The sequence below is a fragment of the Oncorhynchus mykiss genome, chromosome 9 (assembly GCF_013265735.2).
Source record: "Oncorhynchus mykiss isolate Arlee chromosome 9, USDA_OmykA_1.1, whole genome shotgun sequence".
Classification (NCBI taxonomy): Eukaryota; Metazoa; Chordata; class Actinopteri; order Salmoniformes; family Salmonidae; genus Oncorhynchus; species Oncorhynchus mykiss.
In genome coordinates this window covers 51,953,730-51,975,730 of record NC_048573.1, presented here as the reverse complement: position 1 = coordinate 51,975,730, position 22,001 = coordinate 51,953,730, and the positions used below count along the sequence as shown (strand labels likewise).

The window sequence follows — 22,001 nt, the reverse complement described above, 5'->3', positions numbered from 1 at the left end:
TTCAGTCTCTGGTTCGAATCCAGGCTGTATCACATCCAGCAGTGATTGGGCAGTGCACAATTGGCCCACTGTCTTTTCAACTTGTCCAGTTGTGTCTGTAACATGTAAACCCTGTTTCTTGTCTGCATCGAAGTAGCGGTCCTTGTACCTAGCATATATCCTGGTGGCATCACAGTAAAGAGGCTCAGAGAGAGTGCCACCAAATCGCTTGTTCACAGCCTTGAGTAGTTTTCTAAGTTTTAACCCCACGGTCTGTCTGCAGTTTTGTTGAGCAGGCGTTTCAATGCCATGACAGAGGGTATCACGTTTGCTGCAGATGCAGTTGATTAGCTTATTTCTCGAGTCAGTTGTTTGAATGGCGCTAGGAGTGTTCATGTTTCCAAGTTTTAAACATGTTCTCAAATGCTATTGAAATAGCAGCATTGGTATGAGAACCAGCACATTTTTTGAGCGTGCAAATACGTCTTTCCTCAGTACAAAATCCTCGTCGACCCACTGTGTTGTCAGACTCCTAATGCTCATGGGGTTGACATCGCTGGTCCAAATGTAATTTGTGAAGCTAATAGCGGTGACGCCCATAGCAAGTAGCTCGTAGATGTACGTTTCAACAATATTGTAATTCTGGAAGGGCAACATCTGAAAAATAGTGTGTACTGGGGGCTCGACCATCATGACAGAGGACAGCTTATTGTCAACAGCAATGAATTCCATGATCTTGGTGTTAATGGATTTTGCCTTTTGAGTTGTCTCGCTGAAATGTTATCCTTTCAAATGACTACTCGACTTGAACTTGTTTAGTTGTTGGAAGTGTGCGCTTAGTATTTTTCTGCTTTCTGTGTAGCACTGTTTTTTTTGTGGCAAATGACATCATCTACTTACGTTGTATAGGTATGCATGTCAGCTTTGACATCGGTTTTGTGCATCGGCGTTAAACTAGACATCGGGCTGGTGTTGTCATTTTTAGCTAATATCATCTGATTCCGATATGCTCACCGATATATCGTGCATCCCTAGCTGTAACGTAACAAAATGTGGAAAAAGTCAAGGGTTCTGAATACTTTCGGAATGCACTGTGTGTGTGTGCGTACACACACACACACACACACACACACACACGTATGTGGACACCCCTTCAAATTAGTTGATTCGGCATGAAAAAATTGGTGGATAGAGGCATTTTCGATATGTTCCCCCTTTTCTCAACTCTGGCTGATGTCGGTGACGCGTAAATTAATGGGGTTATATGTGAGCCAAACTCTCAAACTGCTTAAATTCGAGGATTACTTTCCTTCACAATGTGATCCACGCCTGGGAAAGCAGTGGATGCGTAATCCTTTCACCAGCACTGAAGAGACTCACATCTTGACACCGGTTCTTGAGGATAAACTATTGGAACTGTCCTGTACCAAGGCTTGCACGCTCGTTTTAATGAGATGCGCCTTTCCACATTCTGGCTGTTCAGCAATGGACAATACCCGTTACTCAGCCAGATGGCAGTGAAGTTGTTAATCCCCTTTCATTCTACCTACTTATGTAAGACCGGCTTCTCCTCTCTTGCTTCAACAAAATCTAAATATCGCTGCAGACTGCCTGAGAAAAACGACTCGAGTGTCCCTCTTCCCCTTCTCTCCGAGGTTTGACCTGTTGGTGTCAAGAGATGGGCTCACCTATTTCAATGATTAAGTGAGTCAAATATCTTCTACTATTCTCACGTCCGTAGCCACGAAGTGCTTTAAAAGGCTGGTAATGGCCCACATTAACACCATTATCCCAGAAACCCTAGACCCACTCCAATTCGCATACCGCTCAAACAGATCCACAGATGATGCAATCTCTATTGCACTCCACACTGCACTTTCCCACCTGGACAAAAGGAACACCTATGTGAGAATGCTATTCATTGACTACAGCTCAGCATTCAACACCATAGTGCCCTCAAAGCTCATCACTAAGCTAAGGAACCTGGGACTAAACACCTCCTCCCTCTGCAACTGGATCCTGAACTTCCCGACGGGCCGCCCCCAGGTGGTGAGGGTAGGTAGCAACACATCTGCCACGCTGATCCCCAACACTGGAGCCCCTCAGGGGTGGGTGCTCAGTCCCCTCCTCTACTCCCTGTTCACCCATGACTGCATGGCCAGGCACGACTCCAACACCATCATTGAGTTTGCAGACGACACAACAGTGGTAGGCCTGATTACTGACAATGACGAGACAGTCTATAGGGAGGAGGTCAGAGACCTGGCCGGGTGGTGCCAGAATAACAACCTCTCCCTCATCGTGATCAAGACAAAGGAGATGATTGTGGACTACAGGAAAAGGAGGACTGAGCATGCCCCCATTCTCATCGACGGAGCTGGTTGAGATCTTCAAGTTCCAACATACTAACATGGTCCAAGTACACCAAGGAGTTGTGAAGAGGACACAACAAAACCTATTCCCTCTCAGGAGACCGAAAAGGTTCTACAGCTGCAACTTTGAGAGCAACCTGACTGGTTGCATCACTGCCTGTTACGGCAACTGCTCGGCCTCCGACCACAAGGCACTACAGAGGGTAGTGCAAACGGCCCAGTTCATCACTGAGGCTAAGCTGCCTGCCATCCAGGACCTCTACACCAGGCGCTATCAGAGGAAGGCCCTAAAAATTGTCAGACCCCAGTCATAGACTGTTTTCTCTGCTACCACATGGCAAGCGGTACCGGAGCGTCAAGTCTAGGACCATAAGGCTTCTCAACAGCTTTTACCCCCAAGCCATAAGACTCCTGAACAGGTAATCAAATGGCTACCCAGACTATTTGTATTGTGTGTGTTCCCCCCCCTCCCCCCAACCCCTCCTTTATGCTGCTGCTATCTGTTTATCATCTATCCATAGTCACTTTAACTATATCTACAGTTGGAAGTCGGATGTTTACATACACCTTAGCCATTTAAACTCAGGTCTTCACAATTTCTGACATTTAATCCAAGTAAAAATTCCCCGTTTTAGGTCAGTTAGGATCCCCACTTTATTTTAAGAATGTGAAATGTCAGAATAATAGTAGAGAGCATGATTTATTTAAGCTTTTATTTCTTTCATCACATTCCCAGTGGGTCAGAAGTTTACATACACTCAATTAGTATTTGGTAGGATTGCCTTTAAATTGTTTAACTTGGGTCAAATGTGGTTTTTGGTAGCCTTCCACAAGCTTCCCACAATAAGTTGGGTGAAATTTGGCCCATTCCTGCTGACAGAGCTGGTGTAACTGAGTCGGGTTTGTAGGCCTCCTTGCTCGCACATGCTTTTTCAGTTCTTCCCACAAATTGTCTATAGGATTGAGGTCATGGCTTTGTGATGGCCACTTCGTTGTCCTCAAGCCATTTTGCCACAACTTTGAAAGTATTTTCTCCAAACATAACAATGGTCATTATGGCCAAACAGTTATATTTTTGTTTCATCAGACCAGAGGACATTTCTCCAAAAAGTATGATCTTTATCCCCATGTGCAGTTGCAAACTGTAGTCTGGCTTTTTTTATGGCGGTTTTGGAGCAGTGGCTTTTTCCTTGCTGAGCGGCCTTTCAGGTTATGTCGATAGAGGACTCGTTTGACTGTGGATATAGATACTTTTGTACCTGTTTCCTCCAGCATCTTGCTATTATTCTGGGATTGATTTGCACTTTTCGCACCAAAGTACATTAATCTCTGAGACAGAACGCGTCTCCTTTCTGAGCAGTATGTATGACAGCTGCGTGGTCCCATGGTGTATATACCTGCGTACTATTGTTTGTACAGATGAATGTGGTACCTTCAGGAGTTTGGACATTACTCCCAAGGATGAACCAGACTTGTGGTCTACAAATCTTTTTCTGAGGTCTTGGCTGATTTCTTTTGATTTAACCATGATGTCAAGCAAAGAGGCACTGAGTTTGAAGGTAGGCCTTGAAATACATCCACAGTTACACCTCCAATTGACTCAAATGATGTCAATTAGCCCATCAGAAGCTTCTAAAGCCATGACATCATTTTCTAGAATTTTCCAATCTGTTTAAGGGCACAGTCAACTTAGTGTATGTAAACTTCTGACCCACAGGAATTGTGATACAGTGAATTATAAGTGAAATAATCTGTCTGTAAACAATTGATAGAAAAATTACTTGTGTCATGCACAAAGTAGATGTCCTAACCGACTTGCCAAAACTGTAGTTTGTTAACAATAAATTTGTGGAGTGGTTGAAAAACAAGTTTTAATGACTCCAACTTAAGTGTTTGTAAACTTCCGACTTCAACTGTACATGTACGTATTACCTCAATTAGCCTGACTATCCGGTGCCCCCGCATATTGACTCTATACCGGTACCACTTGTATATAGCCTCGCTACTGTTATTTTCACTGTCATTTTACTGTTTTTTTTCTTTACTTGTTTATGGTTTACTTAATACCTTCTTTTTTTAAACTTAAATTGTACTGTTGGTTAGGGCTTGTAAGTAAGCATTTCACTGTAATACCTGTTGTATTCGGTGCACGTGACAAACTTTGATTTGATATCTGAATCAAAATAAAAATGCAATAGGCTTTCTTTCCACACTCCACAAGATGAGAGAAACTCCATAAGATTTTGTGATCTGTAACCGGTTGGCTGTCTGCAGAAAGTATCGAAGTTGAGATTAACCTTTTTTTAAATTAACAACTAAGGAATAATTGTTCTCTTCTCCCATTGATTTTTCCAAACCCAAACCCCCAGTCTGGTCTGTTGAAGCTGCTTGGCAAGGTATTCCCGGAAGTATTGGCCTGTTGGAACTGGGTTTTAAAACTCTGTGGTAATAACAAACCATTAGTGCTAGCAGGCTACAGACACAAATCATTTGAAATGCTCCAATTAGTAGCTAACATCAGGAAGTGAAATAACTGCCTCATTTGTGCAAATTGGGGCTCAATTTGGATGTTGTTCTTGCTGTCACATGGTGTCGATCTTCACCGCCACTGCACAACAGATTTTGCACTCCAGAGATTTTGTTTCCTTTTTTAAAACAATATCCCAAATATACAGTAATTTACACACACTTAAAGCGCAGCTGAACCGAAAAGCCAAATTCTCAGGCCGTTTTCAACCAATGTGGCATTGATATGAGCCTGAAACATTTATTATAGTGTCAAAATTTACTACAAAGTGTAAATGGGATAATTTTGGTTAAAAACTCAGTCTCATCCAAAACTGAGATTTGCGAGATGATTATAAAAAATAGTATGCCAAGGAATAAAAGGTACGCCACAGTTTTCCTTGGGTTAGGTTTATTTCAATCCTGCCCACAGTTGCCAGCACCCAAGTAATCATCAATTTGGCACAAAGCTGCACGCAACACGATTGTAATGCCGGTGGTACATTAGGTTTGACTTTGGATATCCCTCTGGGGCTAGTTATGGACCATCCGTAAATTACTCAATGGACAATATATTACATTTTCAATAGTTTAAAATTTCAATGACTTAACCTCAAACCAACTATAAACTATTGAGAGCGTTTAATGAACAAAAGGTGTTCAACATTAAAATATTGTTCCATTTACATTGCATAATTGATTGACGGTCCCTAACTAGCCCCACAGATGGGCTATCCGAAGTCCAACCAATTTTGCCACGGCCCACAGCAGTGGGATGAAGCTAATTGCCGAAAAAAGTTAGGCTACTTCCAGACACATTACTTAGTTAGACTGTTTCAAGTTATCTAGAAGGGTGAGTGACTGTAACTGTGTACTGTTTTGTCAGAGTGAATGTGCAAACGCTTCCCACGTGCGAACACTCAAGAGACACCCACATCAAAGCACACCCCCAAGACCCAAATCTCATCGCATATCCTAATGAGGAGGAAGGAAACAGTGGTTACATCAATTAGTTCACCGCACCTTAGACAAAAATTCAGACTTCAAGAAATAGGCCATTCGAGGAGTTGCTCTGATAGCTTAATTTGTGTAATTGACCCCCCCTTGCTTGTACAAACAATGGAGGAGAAAAGAGTAAAGGCCCACCCCCCACATGTCCCATGCCATGTCATACCTGGATGTGCCTTTTAAGTAAATCAGGTGATTTAAGGAGCTTAACATCAATTTCACACGGCGTGCACTAAACGATGTGTTGAATTTCACACTTTAAATAGGATTGTTTTAGCCTATGTACATTTTATAGAAGCTGTGTGTGTGTGTGTGTGTGTGTGTGTGTGTGTGTGTGTGTGTGTGTGTGTGTGTGTGTGAGAGATTTAAACTAGTTTTCAATGACATAGCGTGGAGAGTCATGGCATGTTTTCAGAGGGAATGTTTCCACATTTTAGGTTGCCACTTGTTTAGAGGGGAAAGAGTCTCCTTTGACTTTCTCACTCTTGGCTGAAATAGTAACTATCAACTCCTTCTGAATATAAAAAGTCCTAACCTCAATCTTTTTTCTTTTTACTCTAGTCTAGCTGTAGGGTGGTTTGATGGATTGTGAGCAATGCTCAGTATTTTATTGTTCTTTATTCAGGCAATTACTATCTCATCTCACTGTCAGTCACCACATGCCCCTTTCACATGTATGACTCATGTCTCTCACACATTGCAGAGCAACTTGATACAAGGTTCAATAACACTACCAGAGATGGTTAGCTTGTGAATGACCATGTTCTGCTGTATCTGTACCAGTGGGCTGGCAAATAGGGTAGATTGCTTGCTGGTTTGTACATTCTGTCCCAGCTGATGAAGTGAAATGATGTTATATTGTTGAAGTGAAAAATAAGTTTACCCAGGAGAAACACTATAGTTGTTTACACAAGACATCTATAATTCATTTGATAGCAGTAGTGCTCCACATACTAGAAAGAATGGCGTAGTGCTGTGATATATAAGATTATCCCATGTAGTTAGGACACTCAAAAATTAGGCTGTCCCAAGTTATGGTGTGGTTGATCATTGGAAAAGCAGCATGCCCACTGATGTGACCTAAATGTATCCCTCTGTTGGGTTGAGATTCTGTGGAGACTTAAAGCAGCTTATCGAGGTAGTCTGGTCGTGCAATCTGTCTATAGACAACCACCACACTTCAGGTCATGTGAGACATGCTGTTAAGGTGTTTTCGGTGCTCCATCCATTCTGATTCTTCAAAAACCCCATTAGGTCTCCCAGAGCCATATATTTAGATTACACATTGTGTATACAGATTATTAAGAACACCTACTCTTTCCATGACAGACTGACCAGGTGAATCCAGGTGAAAGCTATGATCACTTATTGATGTCACTTGTTAGTGTAGATGAAGGGGAGGAAGGGTTAAAAAATGATTTTAAGCCATAAGACAATTGCGACATGAATTGTGTATGTGTGCCATTCAGATGGTGAATTGGCAAGACAATATTTCTGGGCCTTTTTGAACTGGGTATGGTAGAAGGTGCCAGGCGTACTGATTTATATGAAGATCTGCAATGCTGCTGGGTTTTTCACACTCAACAAAGGACATCCAGCCAACTTGACACAACTGTAGGAAGTAATGGAGTCAACATTATTAGAGGTTGACCGATTTATGATTTTAACGCCCTTAACGATACTGATTTAATGGAGGACCAAAAAAGCCGATAACGATTAATTGCCCGATCTTATATAATTTTTTTATATATATATATTATAATAATAATTGAAATTTATTTATTTATTACTTGAATTATTTATTTTTTATATATATATTTGTAATAATGACAGTTACAACAATACTGAATGAACACTTATTTTATTTATTTATTTAAATTTTACCCCTTTTTCTCCCCAATTTCGTGGTATCCAATTGTTGTAGTAGCTACTATCTTGTCTCATCGCTACAACTCCCGTACGGGCTCGGGAGAGACGAAGGTTGAAAGTCATGCGTCCTCCGATACACAACCCAACCAAGCCGCACTGCTTCTTAACACAGCGCACATCCAACCCGGAAGCCAGCCGCACCAATGCGCCGGAGGAAACACCGTGCACCTGGCCACCTTGGTTAGCGTACACTGCGCCCAGCCCGCCACAGGAGTCGCTGGTGCGCGATGAGACAAGGACACCCCTACCGACCAAGCCCTCCCTAACCCGGGCGACGCTAGGCCAATTGTGCGTCGCCCCACGGACCTCCCGGTCGCGGCCGGTTACGACAGAGCCTGGGCGCAAACCCAGGGACTCTGATGGCACAGCTGGCGCTGCAGTACAGCGCCCTTAACCACTGCGCCACCCGGGAGGCCTGAACACTTTTATTTTAACTTAATATAATACATAAATAAAAAAAATACATTTAGTCTCAAATAAATAATGAAACATGTTCAATTTGGTTTAAATAATGCAAAAACAGTGTTGGAGGAGAAAGTAAAAGTGCAATATGTGCCATGTAAAAAAAAAAAGCTAACGTTTAAGTTCCTTGCTCTGAACATGAGGACATATGAAAGCTGATGGTTCCTTTTTTAACCTCGGATGCGGGAGAATTGTCATCAACTGACACGAATTAGCATAACGCAAACGACATAAATATTACTAGAAAATATTCATATTCATGAAATCACAAGTGAAATATATTGAAACACAGCTTAGCCTTTTGTTAATCACCCTGCAAGCTTTACACCACTCCAGCTGACACTGAAGGTTGTGCAATGTAACAGCAATATTTAGACTTTATTTATTTAGATAATATATGGAACGGTTCCGTATTTCTCTGAAAGAATACACATTTTGTTTTCGAAATGATAGTTTCCGGATTTGACCATATTAATGACCAAAGGCTCGTATTTCTGTGTGTTATTATGTTATAATTAAGTCTATAATTTGATAGAGCAGTCTGACTGAGCAATGGTAGGCACCAGCATGCTCGTAAGTATTAATTCAAACAGCACTTCTGTGCGGTTTGCCAGCAGCTCTTCGCAATGCTTCAAGCATTGCGCTGTTTATGACTTCAAGCCTATCAACTCCCGAGATTAGGCTGGTGTAACCGATGTGAAATGGCTAGCTAGTTAGCGGGGTGCGGGCTAATAGCGTTTCAAACATCACTCGCTCTGAGACTTGGAGTAGTTGTTCCCCATGCTCTGCATGGGTAACGCTGCTTCGAGGGTGGCTGTTGTCGTTGTGTTCCTGGTTCGAGCCTAGGTAGGGGCGAGGAGAGGGATGGAAGCTATACTGTTACACTGGCAATACTAAAGTGCCTATAAGAACATCCAATATTCGAAGGTATATGAAATGCAAATGGTATAGAGAGAAATAGTCCTATAATTCCTATAATAACTACAACCTAAAACTTCTTACCTGGGAATATTGAAGATTCATGTTAAAAGGAACCACCAGCTTTCATATGTTCTCATGTTCTGAGCAAGGAACTTAAACATTAGCTTTATTACATGGCACATATTGCACTTTTACTTTCTTCTCCAACACTTTGTTTTTGCATTATTTAAACCAAATTGAACATGTTTCATTATTTATTTGAGGCTAAATTGATTTTATTTATGTATTATATTAAGTTAAAATAAGTGTTAATTCAGTATTGTTGTAATTGTCATTATTACCCCCCCCCCCCCCAAAAAAAAAAATGGTCAGATTTAATCGGTATCAGCTTTTTTTGGTCCTCCAATAATCGGTATCGGCGTTGAAAAATCATAATCGGTCGACCTAGTTGTTTCCCATTCCACAATTACTAAACACAACCAAATGTTTGCACAGGAGAAAATGTAAAAGAAAAATGTTGTTAAATTTTAGATGGCTAATGGGATTTGCCAGTCTTGGCCACATGCAAAATGTAGGTAGGTAGATGTAACTTCCAGGCTTTCATGGTCCTCTAGACACAGTTTCACGAGGTATGGATAAACTGCTACTTTGAACTACCTTGAAAAGAAGCATAGTGTTTGGTTTGTTGATCTTTTATGGGCAACCTATGATTTGGTTATTTGATTAAGTTGTTACTATAAGCAGAATGTAACCACAAGACTGGCTCAAGGGGTCATTCTGAGGTCAGGACACTTGAACTTTAGTTCAACATAAAATTGTATTTGTCAAATGCGCCGAATACAACCTTAGTGAAATGCTTACTTACAAGCCCTTAAACCAACAATGCAGTTTTGAAAAAATAGATACGTAAAAAACAACAACAACAAAAAACTTTGAGATGTTTTATTTATTTAAGAGCAGCAGTAAAGTAACAGTAGCGAGGCTATATACAAGGGGTACCTTGTATATTGTTTTGAGTTCCTTATTTTGCCGTCTTCCTGTCAGATCAATTCATCTATGCCTGTGTCAGTGTTGACATCACCAACACCTAGCTAGTCACTCTTCTGATTCACGAGTGGCTCCATATTTACTTCGAGAGTGCGATTCCACTATCCCTTGCTCGCATCAACACATGTTTGTAATCCAGCCCAAATGTGTCACTCACTGCAGCTTTTTCTGCAGCCGCCAGCTAAAAGTGAATCCTGTCTGCAGCTGGGGCCGTGTCCCGGGCCAACAGACTAGAGCACAAAGCTCTAATGAGCCAGACTGCTGGTCCACACAGTTTCTGCTGGGACTCAAGCTGCAGGAGTCATTGGCCCGATGACAATGCTGTCAAACCTCATCCACTTAGTGTGGCTGAGTCAATGTTTCCCCTACCATTACTTGGCATAAGCGGGCAATGAGCGGTGCACCCCCACCTGGCTTTGGTGCTCTTTGCTGAAGAATTTGGCTTCAACTGGAAGAAACTGTGTCAGCACCTCTAGATTTGCTGCAAGTGCCTTTGCGCAATTGTGTATGTATGCATTGATATCTTTCAGAAAAATACATGAATTGTGTAGCCAAGCTTGAGCAGGCTTTGTTTACGGGGCCATGACGGAGGTGTAGGTGGGTGGTAGAAACTCCCAGGAGGCAAGGTGCAGTCTAAAACAAAGACTTTAACTTGTGACTGAGTGAACATTTTAATTTAAGGTACATTGTTGGAGCCCAATGTGCTCTTGCTCTCTTAATTCAAAGGGCTTTATTGGCATGCGAAACAACATGTTTACATTTCCAAAGCAAGATGAATTGTTAATAAATGTGGCATAAACAATCAGAAATGAACAGTAAATATTAAATTTGCAAACGTTTCAAAAGAACTGAGACATTTTAAATGTTATATTACTGGTTATGTACCGTCTTGTAACAATGTGCAAACAGTTGAAGTACGAAAGGGGAAATAAATAGACATAAATATAGTTTGTACTTTTCTTGTGGCAACAGGTCACAAATCTTGCTACTGTGGTTTTTCACCTAATAGATGTGGGAGTATATCAAAATTGGATTTGTTTTTAAATTCTGTGTGGGTCTGTGTATTCTGAGGGATATATCTGTGTCTCGGTCTCTCTCAGTATCTCTGCCCAGCTGAAGGTGTTTAGAGAATCCTGTGCTTGAAGGCTGGCTGATTACTGGAATGTCTTCAAGTGTGCCAGTTCAGGACTAGATGATTGGGAGAACGGCCCACAGTAGTCCTATAGTTTCAAGTATCGGGTCAGGCCGCTCTACTTTTAATTTGCCCTAAGGCTTTTACCTCTGTCCCTGAATCAGGTGCTTCAAAACCTTGTATGTTTTTCTTATGAAAATGCATGGGAGCTAATTTTGTCTCTTTCTCTCTTCTATAGTTAATAAGCACAAGCCATGGATCGAGACGACGTATCATGGCATCGTAACAGAAAATGACGACAAAGTACTTCTGGACCCTCCACTTATCGCCCTGGACAAAGACGCCCCACTGCGCTACGCAGGTGAGAGAGGAGCTTTTTCTTCTACACTAACCTGATAGGTCCTTTTCTTTAAACCCCTCGATTCATGGATTCTGTTTTTTCTCTCCTTTCATTTACCATAAGGCGATGAGAAAAAATATAACCATTACAGATTCATTGGATTAAATCAATTTCCAAAATTCCAGGTGTACAATGCTGCAAGTCAGTGGTTTGAAAGCGAGCAGTCACAAAGATGTTAATTTATTGTTTTCCATTGGTTACTCATGCTGCTCTGCTCTTCAGAGACTTTTCAGTAGCGAATTGGGGATGCAGTAGCTACACATGATACAATGTTATAGCATTCATAGGGAATCTATTTACTTGATGTCTCTATATGATCTTAATCCCACTTTGACCTCTGTAGTATGTGAAGAAGCATCAAGTTGATCTCTTTAATTTACGGCCAAGCTATGTCATCTGTGCTCCTTCTACAAAGTCCAGTCATACACTCTATGTTAATCTTCGTTAAGTGCACCACCCAGTTTATGTTCCAAATCTGCCAGGGGAGATATTGCATATTAGATTTGTTTTTACCACACAGTGGTCCGCAGCTGGTCCCCATATCCACCCTAAGGATCCTTTCATATCCAGATCAATCAGAAGTTTCCCTTTTAATGTTCATCTCTGAGGAGAGGCACAATTAAACTGATATGTGCCAAGGCAGCATTAGGGCACTTTTTAAAATGTTTAATCATACAAGAGATTGACTTTGGCTGAGGTTCAAAGCACCGCGGTATTGGGAATGGCTTTTTTCCCCTCCATCCCATTCATTCTGTGATCTTCAGTACTCCCTACATAACTCTCCCATGTCCCTTGTTGTGCCCTTGCCCCTTTATTTTTTATCACACATTAAGTGAATTTACTGTACTTATTATGTTCCTGTTATATTCTAGACTAGAACTTGACCACAATGAAATGATCCGTCTACTCCAGATTGATAATGTATTTGATTTGAACGACAGGGTGCATAACCCAGCCCAATAGAGAACTCAACGTGAAGAGGAATCAAAATGCCCATTCATTGCACATGATGGGTTCCTCTTACAGTAGTAAATTGGAGTTCAATGGAGCGCTCCATGCTGCCCTTCTTTGTACACCACTCACCCCTTTGATGAGGAGGGCAGGAAAAGTGGACAGCGTGTCCCAGCAAAGTACAAACAAGGTTCACTGCAGTGCCACTGTACTCGATGGGATGAGCAGGGATGCTGAATCCATGGCTTGAATGTCTGTGTGAGAATGGTGTGTTGGTGTGTGCCATACGTCATTGGTGTGTGCATTAGAGGTCGACCGACTATGATTTTTCAACACCGATACCGAGTATTGGAGGACCGAAAAAAGCCGATACTGATTAATCGGCCGATTTAAAAAAAACAATAAAATAAAAATAAATAAATAAAAACAATAAAAAATAATAATAAAAAAAATAAAAAAATAAAAAAAATAAATACAAAAAAAAATTATAAAAATAATAAAATAAAAATTATAATAATAATTTACATTTACATTTTATTATTTTAAATTATTATTTAAAAAAAATATATATATTTTTAATGTATTTATTTATTTGTAATAATGACAATTACAACAATACTGAATGAACACTTATTTTAACTTAATATAATACATCAATAAAATCAATTTACCCTCTAATAAATAATGAAATATGTTCAATTTGGTTTAAATAATGCAAAAACAAAGTGTTGGAGAAGAAAGTAAAAGTGCAATATGTGCCATGTAATAAAGCTAATGTTTAAGTTCCTTGCTCAGAACATGAGAACATATGAAAGCTGGTGGTTCCTTTTAACATGAGTCTTCAATATTCCCAGGTAAGAAGTTTTAGGTTGTAGTTATTATAGGAATTATAGGACTATTTCTCTCTATACCATTTGCATTTCATATACCTTCGAATATTGGATGTTCTTATAGGCACTTTAGTATTGCCAGTGTAACAGTGTAGCTTCCAGGAACACATCGACAACAGCCACCCTCAAAGCATCGTTACCCATCTCTCCACAAAAGCCGCAGCCCTTGCAGAGCAAGGGGAACAACTAGTTCAAGTCTCAGAGCGAGTGACGTTTGAAACGCTATTAGTGTGCACCCCGCTAACTAGCTAGCCATTTCACATCGGTTACGCCAGCCTAATCTCTGCTTGAAGCATTGCGAAGAGCTGCTGGCAAACGCACGAAAGTGCTGTTTGAATGAATGCTTACGAGCCTGCTGCTGCCTACCACCGCTCAGACTGCTCTATCAAATAATAGACTTAATTATAACATAATAACACACAGTAATACGAGCCTTAGGTCATTAATATGGTCAAATCCTGAAACTATAATTTTGAAAATAAAACGTTTATTCTTTCAATGAAATACAGAACCGTTCCGTATTTTATCTAACGGGTGGCATCCCTAAGTCTAAATATTCCTGTTACATTGCACAACCTTCAATGTTATGTCATAATTACGTACAATTCTGGCAAATTAGTTCGCAACGAGCCAGGCGGCCCAAACTGTTGCATATACCCTGACTCTGTGTGCAATGAACGCAAGAGAAGTGACACAATTTCCCTAGTTTAATATTTTCTGCTATAATGGATTTCTTTTAACGAAATATGCAGGTTTAAAAATATATACTTCTGTGTATTGATTTTAAGAAAGGGATTGATGTTCATGGTTAGGTAAATCATCCCCCGTTTAGCGAAGTTGGCTGTCTTTGTTAGGAAGAAATAGTCTTCAGAGTTAGCAACGAGCCAGGCGGCCCAAACTGCTGCATATACCCTGACTCTGTTGCACAGAACGCAAGAGAAGTGACAGAATTTCCCTAGTTAAAATAAATTCATGTTAGCAGGCAATATTAACTAAATATGCAGGTTTAAAAATATATACTTGTGTATTGATTTTAAGAAAGGTGTTGATGTTTATGGCTAGGTACACATTGGTCCAACGACTGCTTTTTCACAAATAAGCTTGTTAAATCACCCATTTGGCGAAGTAGGCTATGATTCAATGATAAATTAACAGGCACAGGATCGATTATATGCAACGCAGGACAAGCTTGATAAACTAGTAATATCATCAACCATGTGTAGTTAACTAGTGATTATGTTAAGTTTGATTGCGTTTTATAAGATACGTTTAATGCTAGCTAGAACCTTACCTTGGCTCCTTGCTACACTCGCATAACAGGTAGTCAGCCTGCCACGCAGTCTCCTTGTGGAGTGCAATGTAATCGGCCATGATCGGTGTCCAAAAATGCTGATTACCGATTGTTATGAAAACTTAAAATCGTCCATTCCCATTAATCAGTGGACCTCTAGTGTGCATGCATCGTCGTGGCTGTGTCAGTCTGTCCATATGTGTGGGTGTGTTCACTGGTGCAGCGATGGTAGGTTTTTAAGCTGCGGGAAGCTTGAAAATGAGCACAGCAGCCATAGAAATAGCCTAGCCCGGAACTACAATACAGGGACACAGTCAAGGACTCCTGTAGCATTTGGCCACAACAACATTTGGGTTACTTATTCCCTAATGTGACTCTGAGTAGTAGGGACATCTGTACTGGACATTGGAGTATGATGCAGTATGGACATTTTGCCTTAACATGAGAGCAATTCCTAATTCCCAATTTTATTCCATGACAATGACCGTTGAATTGATCTGGCTTGTTTGTGTCTGTTTAGTGTACCATTGATACCATTTACCAATATCCCCCTGTTATTTTGTATGATTTATCTTCCTTGAAATGTGATTAGTCTTGACAGGAACTCCTGCTACTGAAGGTGGTGATGAGCTAGCCTAGCTCTCTAAAATCTGTGTTTACATCAGGAAAGGGGGCTGTAGTATAACGAACAGGAGTGCAGTCTGAACAGCTGCTGTAAGAGCCTCTAAGTCAAAGATATTTGTGAAACATCCTTTGACTCCTCCATTGTAAATTTCATATTCTCACATATCCCTAAAACATAGAATTTGGGTTACCACAGAACCTATTAAGTCACCGTTTGATCTGCTAAACATCATTTTTACTACCCCATTGTGGAGTTCACATTGTCACGTAGCCCTCAGTTCAGGTGTCGGCCTATTCTTACGACATCCGCCATCGACCGGCAATACAAAGGGCATCAAGGGGCCTAGAATCAATACACATTGAGCTGGGATGATGTTCTTGTAGAAAATGTCGGGGGCTTGTAGCCAGAGCAGAGGGCCAAGGCACACAGGGTAGGCTGTGGGTAGAATTTCCAGAGTCTCAGCTATGTTGTCATTCGGGCTGGGGAGAGCATGGGGTGGGGGGAGGCCCAAAGCTTCCACTGCATGGTTGGTCCTGAACAGAAGCCCCTAATGGGAAATCCATTTCTAATTGTCTAGGTAAAAAAATAGACGGACAGCTCACCCCACGAGAGGCCAGGGACACGGGTCGTAAACAATCAACCAAGCAGAACCGGCCTAATGTTAGCTGACCCAGGAGTAAGCTGTGAAGTTGTATCTCAACGCTCAGTTTGAAATACTGTATGTTAGCTTTTGGTTTAGTAGCACTTTTTCTGTGAGTACAGTCTAATGCCAATGGCATAAGAGAGTTTTGATGAATTACATTTTTATTCAGACTACACAGTAATGAGTAAGTAGTAAGGTAACAACTTCCTAACAGGTCTGCTGAGATGAATGCTGCGTTGTTATTACTGTGTCCAAACCTTCTGACGTAGGCTAGTAAGCTACAGTATCATCCTAAATGATTTTGTTTTCTATGTCATTCATCAGGAACTACCGTTGGGCGGTATCCACATTTTCATATCGTTTCTGTACCATACCGGGTATACGGTATTATCAAATGTGCACACAAGGGGTGCTACTTAGCTAGATAGATTAGATTTTTAAAATCTATTTATCTCTCTATCTATAATATAATACAATTGTTTTTGATGAACAAAAAATGTAGGCAACAGGAGGGGATTGAATGTCTGCTATAACTAAGAAGCTTGATCTTGGCATCTAGCCACTTACTGTTGACTAACCCCATTCTGTACAAATGTGCGCAACCGCAGCATTCAAACGACTGTAGCGACTGTGTTGGCATCAAAATCTGGGGTGTGAACTACATTTCTATTCAAGCGTTGATTTACATGGAAATGGCCCAATAGTATTGGAGAAAAGTTGAAAAAACGGACCCCTCTGACGCTGTACGTTAAATTGTGTCGTAACGTACAGCACGCATAATGCAACTCATTCTGTGTCGTACAGCCTGTCTCCACCAGGTGTAATTCTCCTCTCGCAGATTAAAAACAAGAAAGTGACAGGGATATGGTAAGGGGGACACCTAGTCAATTGTACAACTGAATGCATTCATTTATTGTATCATCATTGCAAGCCATCATGACTCTCAAAAGCCACGATAGCCGCTGTTTACTTCTAAAGATAACTTTCGCATCGCCCTAAAAACCTGATTCAAATTCGACACAAACCTTCAAATGGGTATGTAATGACACATTATATAAGTTCTTTATAGTGTTTTATTTACATTTTAGAGGTGATAATTTGGACAGATGGGGTGAAAAAAGCTGTTTGCCCACACGGCTTATCTCTTCCGTTCCTCCATTTCTAAAAAGACCCTATGGAGCCCATTGCCTTCTTCAGTTATGCAGAGACAGGCAGCATGAAGGTCTCGTCATTGATTTTGCTGGAAGGGGGAGAAATTGTGCTTTACAATGGTATTCATATTACAGTTGACCTTTAAGTATTATGTTTTTTGGGCCATAAAATAAGGTCAATTGTACGTTACAGCGTGATGTACAAAAGTTTGTTAGCTAACTATAGCTAGCAAGTTAGCAAACCGAATGCATAGCTGGAGCCCTGAGCTGAATATAATTTGACTGATTGTAGATTCCTTAGTTAAATATAACTTATAAGCAGCGGCGTAGCAATCCCCCAAAGTACAAAATGTGTTTTTAAAAAAATTTTTTTTTTACGGTATTGAGAATCATGCCGTCGATATTTCGAAAAACTTCAAACAGTATAAACTGTATATCGCCCAAGCCTACCAAGAAATGCTGAAATATTTTGCTGGTTATTGTTGTCTCTTAGCATGTCATGTGCAAAATGGTAAATCTTTGTGCAAAATGGTAAATCTTTGGGCAGTAGAAGCTTATACTGTAATGTTTCTTTGTAACCTCTTCTTACTTTTCCCCTAAGGAAGGGGGCTTTTTGAGCTGTGTATTGATTTGCACATCAAATTTGAATCCAAACTCTCAATGTGAATGTGTATCCATATATGGCAAAAGTATGTACAGTTGAAGTCAGAAGTTTACTGACACTTAAGTTGGAGTCATTAAAACTAGTTTTTCAACCACTCCACAAATGTCTTGTTAACAAACTATAGTTTTGGCAAGTCTGTTAGGGCATCTACTTTGAGCATGACACAAGTAATCTTTCCAACAATTGTTTGCAGACAGATTGTTTCACTTAAAATTCACTGTATCACAATTCCAGTGGGTCAAGTTTACATACACAAAGTTGACAGTGCCTTTAAACAGCTTGGAAAATTCCAGAAAATTATGTCATGGCTTTAGAAGCTTCTGATAGGCTAATTGACATCATTTGAGTCAATTGGAGGTGTAACTGTGGATGTATTTCAAGGCCTACCTTCAAACGCAGTGCCTCTTTGTTTGACATCATGGGAAAATCCAAAGAAATCAGTCAAGATCTCAGAAAAATATTGTAGACCTCCACAAGTCTGGTTCATCCTTGGGAGCAATTTCCAAATGCCTGAAGGTACCACGTTCATCTGTACAAACAATAGTACGCAGGTATAAACACCATGGGACCACGCAGCCGTCATATCGCTCAGGAAGGAGACGCATTCTGTCTCCTATAGATGAACATACTTTGGTGTGAAAAGTGCAAATCAATCCCAGAACAACAGCAAAGGGCCTTGTGAAGATGCTGGAGGAATCCGGTACAAAAGTATCAATATCCACAGTAAAACGAGTCCTATATCGACATAACCTGAAAGGCCGCTCAGCAAGGAAGAAACCACTGCTCCAAAACCGCCATTAAAAAAGCCAGACTACGGTTTGCAACTGCACAAAGTGGAAAAATGGCTTAAGGACAACAAAGTCAAGGTATTGGAGTGGCTATCACAAACCCCTACCTGAAACGTTTGACCTAAGTTTAACAATTTAAAGGCAATGCTACCAAATACTAATTGAGTGTATGTAAACTTCTGACCCACTGGGAATGTGATGAAAGAAATACAGCTGAAATAAATAATTATCTCTACTATTATTTTGACATTTGACATTGTTAAATTAACGTGGTGATTCTAACGGACCTAAGGCAGGGAATTTTTACTAGGATTAAATGTCAGGAACTGTGAAAAACTGAGTTTAAATGTATTTGGCTAAGGTGTGTATGTACATTTCCGACTTCAACTGTATCTTGTCCTCTCTGTGTAACCTCTGAAATTAAACTTTTCTGACTGACCTGGGTTGATTTTTCTCTCCCTTCTTGTAGAAAGTTTTGAGGTGACCTTCACCAAAGAAGGTGATGATGGGCTCTTTCTCCTGTCTTGTGCTCAGTTTTTTATTATTAACCCACTAACGCAAACTAGCATCCGCACTTTTACACAGAAACTCCTGCCATGCTCTTTAATCTCCTCCCCATTTGTTTTTGTTTAACTTTTACTTTTCTCTCACCCCAAATTTTTGGAAAATACAACTGGATGAAAAGTGTGATGTGGGGCTGCGTGTACTTAGAAATATCTGTGCATGAGACATCCATTGTAGTTTGCAGACCCTAACAGTATTTCAGCCACAATCAGGGAAAAGGTGCTAAAGTCAGGACTTGGTCTCAAAGATGTCTGTCATTTTGACAAATTCATCATGAACAATCAACCAAGACTGATATCAAAACCAATTTGAGACAATTACTTTAAATGAACAATTCTGCCTTGAGTTGAATATTTATTAAGAAAAAACAACCTGGTGAAACCCATGTTAAATGTTGGGAAATTAAATTTGATAATGACATTTTATTATGTATGGACAATAAACAGCACACCAATATCATTGGTGCCTCTCAAAAAAGAACCAAATTGAAATAAATGTGCCGGTATTACTTAAAAATAATTATATTAAAGATGATTTTCACACAATAACCATGATTTTGACTACTGGCAACTTGTAATTTCTTGATTTTTCAAAGCAAAGTCGCTGAGGTTGTTAATGCAAACTCTCTCTGCTGTGAGGTTTCTGTTGTCGCATCTTTTCCACCACTAATCTCTACCATTAGCATGGCTGCAGTTGTCATTTGATGTGGATGTCAAGCAAGTTGATATTTCTAACCCCAGTTCTCATCCAGTACTTTTGTTTGACTACTGCTATTGTACTGGTTTGATCCTCTATGATTTAATTTTGTATTCATTTCTAAATAGTTTGGGGTGCGAGGCAAAATTGCACAGGAAGACTTCCTTCACTCCAAATGAACCTTTAATGGATTATTTAAATTTGTTCATTTAGTTTTTCTTCACTGTATTAGGTTTAGTGCCATTTGATACCGGACCACTTCATCATAATCGTTTCATATTACTTCTACTGTAAACTTTTAATATTTTGACTTAGGGTTCCTTTCTTTTTCCTATGTTCACTCCTTATTTTTTTCTGAAATAGCCCTGTAATTTATAGCCTGACAGTGAAATGCACCGATTTTAATATCTTGCTCCAATATTGGCTTTGCACTCCCTCTTTGTTTTGGTTTGGTTTGGTTTGATTAGTTTAATTGTTGTGATGTAAAGTACTCCTGTGAAATGCCTGTCCACATATTTATTGGTTTCAACATGCATGACTGGATGCGATGTGATCAGTCAGCCCACTATTATGCTAAATACCCCCACTCCCCCCTCCCCTCCCCACCCCTCAAGTACTCACCCATACAACAATGCTTCTGGCTTCCTCCACAGACACCCCCTGCCCCCAAATGTACAAATCCCTGGCTGCCAAAACCTTTGGCTGTTCTTTATTTAAGTTTGTGTATACATAGTGTTTTCTTACTAATATGACTGTAGACTTCAAGAAGGAACTTTCCCCTTCTAAACAAACACTTTTTCGATTCTTGACCTGTTCAGGTGAGATTTGTGGCTTCAGGATCCATGGGCAGAATGTTCCCTTTGAGGCAGTGGTCCTGGACAAGTCCACGGGTGAGGGAGTCATTCGAGCTAAGGACAAGCTGGACTGTGAACTCCAGAAGGAGCACACCTTCACCATCCAGGCCTATGACTGTGGAGAGGGCCCCGACGGAGCCAACATGAAGAAATCTCACAAGTATGTCTGACTCTTGCTCCGTAGTGCTTTAGGGCCCCGTACTGGGACCAATTTGCAAAGTCAACACTTGAGTGCCACAGTGTGTGCAATTTCTTCCCGCCTTGACTCAATTTTGTTCGAATGACCTGATCTTAGTGTAATTGTGTGGGTAGGACGTTCTGTTGCTGGTGCCAGCAGTCCTTTTAAAATTAGATTGATGCGATGAGTCCATCAATCAAAATTCACCTTGCAGTCTATGAATTTGATCATTGCCAACATATTCAATCAAATAAAGGTTGGAAGGAAAATGTGCATAATCATGGTGCATTTCCATACAGGATTTACCCCAGTGTTTTACCCAAAAGGCCCAGACTTTTCTGTGTCCATCTATGCGGGCCGCCACCCATGTCTCACAGGGCATGGCTTAGGCAGACCTGCTCTCACTTGGGGCCAGAGCCACACTTCAGCTGGTATTTATACTGAACAAAAATATAAATATAAAGTGTTGGTCCCGTGTTTGATGACCTGAAATAAAAAATCCCAGAAATGTTCCATATGCACAAACATTTCTTTCATATTTTGTGCACAAATTAGTTTTTGCCCTATTAGTGAGCATTTATCCTTTCCCAAGATAATCCATCCACCTGACAGCTGTGGCATATCAAGAAACTGATTAAACAGCATGATCATAACACAGGTGCACCTTGTGCTGGGGACAATAAAAGGCCACGCACTCTAAAATATGCAGTTTTGTCACACAACACAATGCCACAGATGTCTCAAGTTTTGAGCGAGCGTGCAATTGGCATGCTGACTGCAGGAATGTCCACCAGTGCTCTTGCCAGAGAATGGAATGTTAATTTCTCTACCATAAGCTGCCTCAACGTCGTTTTAGAGAATTTGAGTACGTTCAACCGCCCTCGCAACCGCAGACCACGTGTAACCACACCAGACCAGCACCTCCACATCCGGCTATTTCACCCTCGGGAA

The 22,001-nt window shown here is 40.6% G+C and overlaps 1 protein-coding gene across 4 annotated transcripts in view; it reads left to right on the top strand.

Annotated features, from left to right (window-relative positions):
- The window catches only part of clstn1 (calsyntenin 1), a 65,565-nt gene that overhangs the window by 14,874 nt on the left and 28,690 nt on the right, over positions 1–22,001 (top strand). For 2 of the 4 annotated variants that reach the window (XM_021616123.2, XM_021616121.2), the window contains exons 2-4: positions 11,594–11,716; positions 19,228–19,257; positions 20,837–21,032. In XM_021616123.2, coding sequence (XP_021471798.1) covers positions 11,594–11,716; positions 19,228–19,257; positions 20,837–21,032 — 349 coding nt within the window. The remainder of the gene's footprint in view (positions 1–11,593; positions 11,717–19,227; positions 19,258–20,836; positions 21,033–22,001) is intronic. The other 2 variants (XM_021616124.2, XM_021616122.2) reach the window with 1 other exon arrangement.